Here is a 10,950-nt window from a genome sequence, read left to right as displayed (position 1 = left end):
CATGTTAGCCGACAACATCATACGATTTCGATTTACATCTACGGTCTTGACTATTATCGCGGGTATTACGTTTGACATTAAATTCATTATTAACATTTTCAATAAATTGCGCTCCTTTATATAATAATACGAACACACATTTAGGGTTGTACACGGCGTGTTGCTGCCAAACTTCGACATTTTCCTCAGCAGCGTTGAATTATTCCCTATATCACCAGATACCGGCCGCCGCCGCCGAAGCTGCCACCCGCGCACGTGTGTGTGTGTGTGTGTGTGGTATAGTTATCGCCGACCTCAGCAATATCATTATTGTTAACATATGTGTTAAGATAATATGTATATTGTAGCCGTGAATTATATATATATGTATAAATATATACACACATTGACCATATAACATATTATGATGTACCCGGATGTAGAGCGCTGACCGTTGTTAGCGGCCGATTATTTGCTAAAACGAAATGACCTACACCACGTCGAATACAGCTCAGACGGTCAACAGAGTTTAAACACGTTCCACGTCCTTGCATATTATATTCGCCTTCTCGTCTATATTTTATTATTATTATTTTACAACACTGTGCGCCGTATATTTTCGAAAATGTTTAACTGTGCGATATGTGATAAAGTGTACGTTCATAAGCGCGATCTAAACAGACACGCTAAATCCCACGATGGATCGACGAATTCTTGCGGGATATGTCTTAAGACGTTCACACGCCGGGACAAACTCAGAAACCACGTACAAAATCTCCATGGTAAGTACATTGTTTATTACGACGTCGATCCGAAAAAACCTCTGTGCCATTCATATATAGTTACTCGAACTAACATTTTCGAATTATTATTATATAATATTAGAATTCTACACATACGATGTTTTTTCGGGCTAATAACGTCTTGCTTAAATGGTAGTTATTAATTAAATTATTATTAAAATAGCGATCGCTAAAAACACTGCAGACTTCCATAACGCTGTACGGATAGGTGGCGGTGCAATGGGTAAATAATTTTTTTCTCTTATTAATAATAATAATAATAACAACAATATCTTAATATCAATAATCTATGCTAGGTCGCGCTTCAGTCATAAACTGGGCGCCCCCCACTACTACGCTGCACGTCCAGCCAGATGTTCTGACTCCGACGGTCATCTCGACTCGCCGCACGGACACACCTACCCCTCCTCCTCAAGCCTTGCCATCCACCAGCATACCGAGCATCTCGACCGAACCCCCCGCATAGGTTATCAATACCCAACCCGATGCAAGATCCCCCGGTACCACCGCACTACCACGACCGGACTCGCCCCTGTCTACCGAAGAAGGCGTGCCTTACACCGAAAATACGAGGAAAAATATCAAACGAAAAAAGGTGCGCATGCACACGGTCAATACACCCGGGTTCGTCGAGATCGAGTCTTCACTTAACCGTGTGGTAGTGTGGTATTTTAGGAAGAATGTAGATAACGTAGCTAGTTATCGCGCTTTCCTCACATCGATAGAGTCAGAATTAATTGCAAAATTATGCGAATGCACGCGTATTCATCCGATAAAGTACAATATTAAATTAGAGGCTACCTACGTCGTGCCTAACGTGGCTAATAGCGCGCAGAATCGTGCGTTTAAGACGTCGGCAAAGGAATTATATGCACACAGCAATGTCGCAAGTTCGGTCGATCGAAATTTTACGAGGCTCCTGGCCGAAGAAGACGCGTACGAGGGGAAAGGTAGCGGGTTCGCCTTGTCACACATCGACGGCTTGCTCTTGGGTGTGTACGAGTACACGCCTTTGGGTGGATCGTCGTACTTGCCATTACCGGAAAGCATACTCAGTCGGAAAGCTGTCGTTAATCCTAAGAATGTCGACCAACAATGCTTTAAGTGGGCGATTTTGGCAAAACACGTAGCGCAAGATAATCGCACACGAGTAGGAGCGAATTATTCTAGCGAAGAACACCGCTATGACTTTTCCGCGCTATCAATCCCCACCCCAGTGTCAGAAATAAAATTATTTGAGCGAGCTAATCCCGGTACGTCAGTAAATGTATACGGTGTAATGAATTGCAAAAAATATAAAAATAAAAAATCTTCAACGCAATCGCTCGCGTATCCGCTGAGGGTGACCGACAATGAGCTGGCGAATCATTTCGACTTGTTGCTGATTACCGGGAAGAATGGTGAAAATCATTACGCATACATTTCCAATTTTTCGCGGTTAGCCAGCCTCCAAAAAAATAATCGCGAGCATCGTTTATTTGTATGCAAAAAATGTTTCACCAGCTTCGACGACCAGCCTTTAAAATATAAATTACACGGCGAGCGAGCTTTGGCGATACATCGTTTGGTGTGCGGTGCACACAAGCCGGTATTACCTTTAATGCCTAAAGAAGGGGATACGCTAGAGTTCAAGTCGTGGTGTAAGACGGAACGTCTCCCGTTCGTAGTGTACGCCGACTTCGAAGCTCTTCTCCTGAAAACCGCACAGAAACACGGTGCGAATACTACGGCGATCCACACGCACCATCCTATGAGCTACGGATACTTAGTAGTCGCAGCGGAGGGCGTGCCAATGGAGTTGTTCGAGCAGTTTGGAATTCCAAGGACTCCCGTCGTTTTTCGCGGCTCCGTGACCGACGATGATGTGTCCGAGCGATTTGTCCGGGCAGTCCTCGACGTGGGCGAGAGAATAAGCAAGTTATATAAGACGGTCAACGTACCAATCATCATGAGTGTCGATGATTGTCGCTTGCACGCGAGCAAAGCGTTGTGCGACTTGTGCTTGAACATTTTCACCGAACAAAATTGTAAAACTGCACACCACGACCACTTATCTGGACGTTTTTTGAAAACTTTGTGTAACTCGTGTAATCTTAAATTGAAAACACCGAAATTCGTACCGTGCTTTTTACACAATCTTTCAAACTATGATTCGCATTTTATCGTTTCACATTTGTCATGTAATAATAACGCGATTTCAGTGATAGCTAATAGCGAAGAGAAGTTCATTTCGTTCTCAAAATATATAAATAATACGTTTTCTATAAGATTTATCGATACGTGTCGATTCATGGCTTCGAGTTTGGCTAACCTAGCGGAGAACTTAACGACAACAAACTTCACCAAGTTTCGCGAAGTTGCGAAAGTATTCACCCCGGCGGAGATGTCGCTGACCACACGGAAAGGAGTGTTTCCGTACGAATATGTTGATTCGTGGGACAAGTTGAACGAGACGACCCTACCGCCCAAGATCGACTTCTTTAGCACGCTGACTGAGACACACGTCCGCGACGAGGACTATGAACACGCTACTAGGGTGTGGGATCATTTCGCCTGTCGCAACCTTGGCGATTACAGTGACCTATACCTGAAAATAGACGTCCTGATCAGCGCTGATGTGTTTGAGAATTTTCGCGAGCTGTGCATGTCAACGTTTCACCTGGACCCGGCACAATATTACACCTCTCCCGGGTTCAGCTTTGACTGTATGTTAAAATTCACTTCGGTGAAACTTGAACTTTTAAACGACTTTGAGAAAGTTTTGTTTCTCGAAAGCGGTATGCGCGGTGGCTTGGTGCAGGCGAGCAAACGCTATGCTAAGGCTAACAATTTCAAGACGCCCGGATACCGAAACGATGAACCCGGCACTTGGCTCGTATACCTGGATGGTGATTATAATTATAATATATATATATATATATTGTATGAATATTAATTGTTGTTGTTGTTGTTTTTTATGTATATAGCTAATAATTTATATGGTTATGCGATGGGAAAATACATGCCGATTAGTGATTTTACGTGGTATCCGGGAAATCCCGAAGTGGCGTTGGCCCAGCTCGAGTGGATGACGGAAACTGATGATTTTGGTAGAATCTACGAAGTCGATTTATTCTATCCACAAACTTTACACGACTCACAAAATGATATGCCGTTCTTACCGCACGCTAGCATACCACACTGATCCACTGTCCGAAAGCTGATGGTGACATTCCTACGAAAAGAACACTACGTCGTTCATTATCTAAATTTGAAACAGGCCATGGCCCATGGTGTAGTAGTCGAAAAGGTTATTATTATAATTATTATAATAATAATAATTATTATTATTATTATTTATAGCTGATTTATGCATTCCAGGTACATCGAGTGTTGGAATTCCGTCAATCTCCGTGGCTAGCTCCGTATATCGCGCTCAACACTGAGATGAGGAAACGTGCCACCAATAAGTTTGAAGAACAATTCTTCAAAGATTTAAATAACTCCGTGTTTGGTGCGTTAGATTATTTTCACTTCAACTTTAAACTTTAAGCATAATTTCATTATTATTCCTCTATAATATAATAGGAAAGACTATGGAGAATATGAGACGTCGTGTAAAGCTTGAACTCGTAACGCGGCCTGATAGACTACGAAAGCTTATCAACCGTCCGACGTTTAAACATTGTACAATTTATAACGATAATTTCGCCGCGGTCACTCTAGACAGCAAAGTAATCGATTTCTGTAAGCCCATTTACATCGGGTTTGTAGTACTCGAACTAAGCAAAGTTCTGATGTACAATTTTCATTATGACGTGATGAAACGGCACTACGGCGAAAATATTAAATTGTTATACACCGATACAGGTATGCATTGAATACTATTAATACCTTAAATAAAAAAATATAATATTATAATAATAACTATTATTATTATAGATTCGCTTTTCTATCAAGTGGCGACTAAAGATTTTTACGATGACTTGATCAACAATCCGAACTTGATGCTGTGCACGGACACCTCTAATTTGCCGACTGATCACAAGGGTTACGCGGGCGCTCGGAAAAGGATTCCAGGATTATTTAAGGACGAGGCCGCAGGCAAAACTATCTACGAATTCGTCGCGCTGCGCGCAAAGTCATATGCCTACGACATGGAGTAGGAAGTAACAATTCGTGCGAAAGGCGTTATGAGACACGTGATCAGAAATCACCTCACGCTCGCCGACCATAAACGTTGTTTATTCGCCAATGCGGACGACGACGACGACGACGTCGCGGAATCCGACGAACGCGACGACGAGTTTGACACGCACATGGGGAAAATGATCGCGGCTGATTGTGCACGAAAAGCCGTCGCGCGGATACACCGGAACGTCGCAGCGCCACCGATGCATTCCTCACCGGCACCCATCATACACCCGTCGCACTGTTACAGCTATATGCCTTTCACGCCGTATAGGGAAAATATCTCTATACGTTCGTTCAACCACGAACTTCGTACGATCAAAACTATGAAGCTCGTCTTAAACAGGGCAGACGATAAACGACATATTCTACGCGGTAGAATAAACACGCTCGCGCACGGACATTACCGTGCGATATAATGAATTATTGTTATTATTATTATTATTATTATTATTATTATTGTTATTGTTAAATTACCTCATATCTGTATATTATAGATATATTATATATAGAATTTGTATATATTGTACAATCTTGAAATACGCTCGTTGTATATATAAAAATATGTGAATGTACGATGCTAACTAAAATATTATATTAACACCGTTTTTATATTTAATCTCGTTTTTTTAAATTATTATTATTATTTTAGTATCGCAACCTAATCTTCTCATCCTTATCATATTTTACCTCATCTTTATCTTCTCATCCTTATCTAATCTAATACTCACCCTTATCTTACCGAGGTCTCGTCAACATTATTATTATTATTATTGTATTATTATTATTTTTAAAAAACCCCCGCCCATTCGCGGTGTGATAAGAAGCGGGGCGAGGATATTTGATATGCCTACATATACGGTGTTCTGATGGCTAGCACTTCTCCGTCAGTCAGTCAGTCAGTCAGACTTTGGAGCTAAACATTTACTCGCGTGTAATAGTGATATATTAATATGTCGTCAGAGGAGTGTTCGTTTTTCAACCATGTCCCCAAGACTCGATGCGTGGTAAGTTTTATAATTTTGTACCACTCTACTAAAATTAAAATTTATTTTATTTCATTTTTAGTCACCTAATTTATTCGCGGAATCGCACGATCCGCGCAATTACACGTTACAAGTAGTCAAAGTCGAAAAACCCTCCGACAATTATTCGTTTGGGTTTCATGCAGGACAGAGATTTCCGTGGAAATCACCAGACTCGAGCTCGCCGTTACCTATGCTACACCTGATATCTGGACAATTCCCCGACAGTGGAGAAATATTAAGTGAGTCTTAATATATATATATATAAATAAATTTGCTACTTTTAGTTTTTTTTTTTTTTTTTTTTAAAATAAAAACTAAATCGCGTGTCATATTTTCAGACGATGCACAGTCTTTTCATCCGAGCGGCATTCATTTGTGGGATGACAGCCCCCCTAAAGAAACTCTTCATTGGAAAAAAATATTGATGTTGAAATTTGACACGGATATGTATAATTATAATCCTATAATGTTATTTAAATAAAACTGTTTGGCGGTAGCGAGAAAATACGACTGATTTAATATTCGATGGCCAACGGTCAGGCGCCCGAAATTATCGTCATCGACGGCCGCTCCCACCTACACCGTTCGGCGTGCGCAATATTGAGAGGGTACACCGATTGATATACACACATGTGTAAATTACAGTGAAAAGGCTCGATCTCCGGGCGGATCCTGCGCGTCGTATACCGGGATGTATCGGACACCGCCACCTATGCCGAGCGGCGCGCGCAATATTGAACTGGTTGACCGATTAATATACATGTGTGATGTGTATCGAGAAAAGGCTTGATCCGTGAGCGGATCCTGCGCCTCGCATAGCTAATCGTAATGCACTGTTTTAACCGTATATATATATATATACGGTATATACCATATATATATGGTCAAAGAGGGTCGACCATGCGCATAGTATGGCAAGTCGCAATGTATAGTATTGAACACGATCGAACCTAAGGCCCTCCTCATAGCCACGGGTACATCGATTGATGCACACATGTGTGAGCTGATCCTGCGCGTCTCATATAGCTAATCGAAATGCACCGACTCGACCACACACACATATATATATATATATATATTAGGGTCAAAGAGGGTTGACCTTGTGCATGGTATTAATAATCACAATGTATAGTATTGAACACGATCGACTCTAAGATATTTGTGTAATAAAACGCAGTACACGATTATAGAGTATAATATATATTTTATTTCAGAAATATTATATACAGCAATTAAATTATATAATATAATATAATATAGTATATTATATTTTCAAGTATTATTTTTAAACCATTTCAATAATGTAAAAACTCGATTATATGTACATTGTGAACGATCTAAATCCTTATGATATAAACAACACGGTTGACGGTCTATATTTTCGTTTAACTGTCCGTGTAGTTGGTCTAGTCGCGGACAATCCAAATCCTCGCCCATCTCGTGAATTTTGACATCGGGAAGGAAGACTTGTATGATCTGACGCTTTTCTTCGCCTTTTACGTAAATGCATTCGAAATTTAACGATTTTAAAATCTTTCCTATTTCCGAATACTCTACGTCCCCGCAAACCGACGACAGTTGATGGTAATTGTGAAAAAACGGTTCCACGACAAAATATCCCGGTAAAAATATCCCGGTCAAAATATCCCCGACAAAATATCCCTAAACCAAAATATCCCCGACAAAATATTCCATGACAAAATATTCCGCGTAAAAATATCCCCGACAAAATATCCCCGACAAAATATAATATAATAGCTGTTGCGATTAGAAGTAATAATCGCACTTTATCTAATCTAGTAATAGGTATTCGTTATTTTGATAATGGTATTATAGTGTCATTTTATATCATTACCTACGTCCTACAGTGCGTGTCGTGAGCATTTAACAGTCTTAAATCAAATTTTTTAAGTAACAATTTTTATTTAATTATAAAATGCAAGAATTTGTTAAAAGCCAAAAAGGCAATAATTTACTAATATTTGAAGGATATTTATTCAGTATACACCGAAAGAGTGAAGAAAAAATAATTTGGCGTTGCACTGAGTATAAAAGAAAAAAATGTTTGACAAGATGTTACACAACTACAGACGACGAATCAGGTTTGTTGATTTATGATTAAATTTTAGGACGTGGATATAATAATATATATTATAATAAATATATAATAATAAAATATAAGAACTTTCGATACCATTGATCTTATAATATTATATGTGTAATCAACAAAACCCCTTCTTAAACCATGTGTAAAAATATATTACGGTTTTATCAGATTTTTAAGTAATATACAATTGATGACAATTGTAAAACGAATACTGCTCTTACGATTAATCTCAATAGGCCTGGATATAATAATATTTGTCATATATTGTCAAAATTTTTTCGTAGGGGAATTTCTTGGTAAGAGAGGAGATCATGAACACGCTCCAGATGCAGCCGGATTAGAATCAAAGAAGGTAATAGAACGAATAAAAAAAGCTAGTGATTCTAATCAGACAACAAGAAATATTATAAGCGAGGCATTTTCTCAGTCATCTATGCCAATTGCAGCTAGGTTACCTTCAACTGTTGCGCTTAGTCGAACAATTCAACGTTCTCGAAATCGAAATAATGTACCTCCACCCAACCCTGTAACTGTTGATTCTTTAGTAATACCTAGCGAATACACATTAACTCTAAGTAATTTACCTTTTTTGCTATATGACAGTAAAAATAATGAAAATTGGGATATTAATAACAGAATATTGATATTCACAACAAATGAAAATTTAAATATACTGAATGACTCCGAAATATGGTTCGCAGATGGAACGTTTAAATCTGTACCCAATATATTTAACCAACTGTATACTATTCACGGTAATATTGACTGCACTGTATATCCACTTATATATATATTAATGTGTAGTAAAAACGAAAATAGTTATTCCGAAGTACTAAATCAAATTAATATACTCAAACCAAATTTACAACCAAATGCTATTGTGATAGATTTCGAACAAGCATTTATAAAATCATTTAAAGAATTATACACTGATGTTAAAATACATGGATGTTTTTTTCATTTTACCCAGTGCTTATGGCGAAAATTGCAATCGTGTGGATTAAAGAATAGGTATTCTACAGACGCAATATTTTCCCACGAAATAAAAAAATTATCGGCTCTCGCTTTTGTACCCGTTGATAATGTTATTTTTGCATTTGAAGAACTAATTAACTCCGACTACTACGTAGATAATGAAGAAGAATTACGAACAGTTGTTGATTATTTTGAAGACACGTGGATTGGGAGACCAACACGTGGTGGTAGGCGAAGAACGCCTACTTTTCCAATTAAAATATGGAATATGTTTGATGCTGTAATGGAAGGCTCTCCCAGGACAAATAACTCAGTAGAAGGATGGCACAGAGCGTTTAATTCTGCACTGGCAGCTAACCATGTAACAGTGTGGAAGTTCATAAATATGTTAAAGCGAGAACAAGGTCTGCAGGAGGCCAAAATGGAGCAGCAAACAGCTGGTGCACCTCAACAAAAAAAAAAGGCGAAAATATAAAAATTTGGACGAGCGGTTAATTGCTGTTGTAAAAGGATATGAGGAAACTAATAACAATAAATATTTAAAATCAATAGCACATAACTTAGTATTATAATAAGTAAAAGTATAATAATTTTTGACGAAAAACATACCATTTTAATATATTTTTAAAAATGTTTTAATTAATTTTTTGTATTATATAAATGTATTAATATCTTCATGTAACTTATATTATAATAATAAGTGTAATCATTTTTGACGGAAAACATACCATTTTAATATATTTTTAAAAATATTTTAATTTATTTTTTGTATTCAGTAAATGTTATTTTAATTAATAAGTAATAATAACGCGGGATATTTTGTCAAGGATATTTTTACGCGGGATATTTTTTCATGGAATATTTTGTCGGGGATATTTTGGTTTAGGGATATTTTGTCGGGGATATTTTGACCGGGATATTTTTACCGGGATATTTTGACGTGTCACCTGAAAAAACCACATGTTGATAGCATTGACTTTTGATGAATTTTCACGCGTTCGAGTATATTTAAAAATCCAGTGTTGACTAGCCCAACCGTCTATGTCCACTATAGACATTTCTTTTATCAGGTACTTAGAGTTCGGACCCAGCACACACTGAATATCCAGAATAGCCGACGCCATCATACTCGTTATATTATAATATTTATATATATATATTATTATTATTATAACGTCTTACTAGCGGCGAACTTCAATGAGTACTGATATCCATCGACTCTATCCTCGAGCATAACTATCCTGGTGTTTGCGCGCGTCAAGTTAGTTTTCAAATCTTGGATGTTTTTACTAGCAATATCGGCGGATTTGATTAGAGATTCAATATAAACTGAAAACAAATACTATTGATTACGTGCGAGTATCGTTGACCGACCAAAACGGAAAATCAATCGATTTTCGGGGTGAAACTGTGAACGTTAGACTCCTTATAAAAAATGGGTTTGAAGTTTAACGTCGATAAATACCCGATCAACAATGCCGACTCTCGCATTAAAGCTACGGTGGTTGATAGACACGCATCACAGTACACCAGTGGGGTCGTTCGTAAAAAAGTAAATAATATTAATAAAAAGCTGACATTGGAAAATCGCAAATTTTTACGTTTAATTGCCAACAAGTAGAATCTATTCCTTAACACTATGGACAGATCTTTCTTGGATGTGGGTGGGGCGTATGTCAACGAAACACCGATACGAGAAATGTTTTTACATTCTTTTTTACCGTTTTCGTCATCCGCGCTAAACATCGGTGATGAAATTCGCATATCCATTCAGAATCGTGATGCCTATACGTTACCGAGCGATAGTTTTATCTATATAGAGGGTAAAATAACGAAACCTGATGAACTTAAAACTGAGATATCTATCGCGCACAACGGTTTAACGAAT

At 38.2% G+C, this 10,950-nt stretch overlaps 2 protein-coding genes and 1 pseudogene across 2 annotated transcripts; all 3 read left to right on the top strand.

Moving 5' to 3' along the window:
• The first annotated feature begins 1,383 nt into the window (after window positions 1-1,383).
• LOC111026659 lies at window positions 1,384-3,966 on the top strand. The gene is made up of 2 exons (XM_022304779.1): window positions 1,384-3,670; window positions 3,749-3,966. Exons 1-2 carry the CDS (start codon window positions 1,384-1,386, stop codon window positions 3,964-3,966), a joined length of 2,505 nt encoding a protein of 834 aa, XP_022160471.1.
• LOC111026660 lies at window positions 3,810-5,420 on the top strand (annotated as a pseudogene).
• Window positions 5,421-8,223: 2,803 nt separating this feature from the next.
• LOC111026661 lies at window positions 8,224-9,593 on the top strand. The gene has a single exon (XM_022304780.1). It carries the CDS (start codon window positions 8,278-8,280, stop codon window positions 9,535-9,537), a length of 1,260 nt encoding a protein of 419 aa, XP_022160472.1. The 5' UTR covers window positions 8,224-8,277; the 3' UTR covers window positions 9,538-9,593.
• Window positions 9,594-10,950: the final 1,357 nt, after the last annotated feature.

Source organism: Myzus persicae, unplaced genomic scaffold, assembly GCF_001856785.1.
Source record: "Myzus persicae strain clone G006 unplaced genomic scaffold, MPER_G0061.0, whole genome shotgun sequence".
In the NCBI taxonomy this organism is placed as follows: domain Eukaryota; kingdom Metazoa; phylum Arthropoda; class Insecta; order Hemiptera; family Aphididae; genus Myzus; species Myzus persicae.
This window is presented reverse-complemented; position numbering and strand designations above follow the sequence as displayed.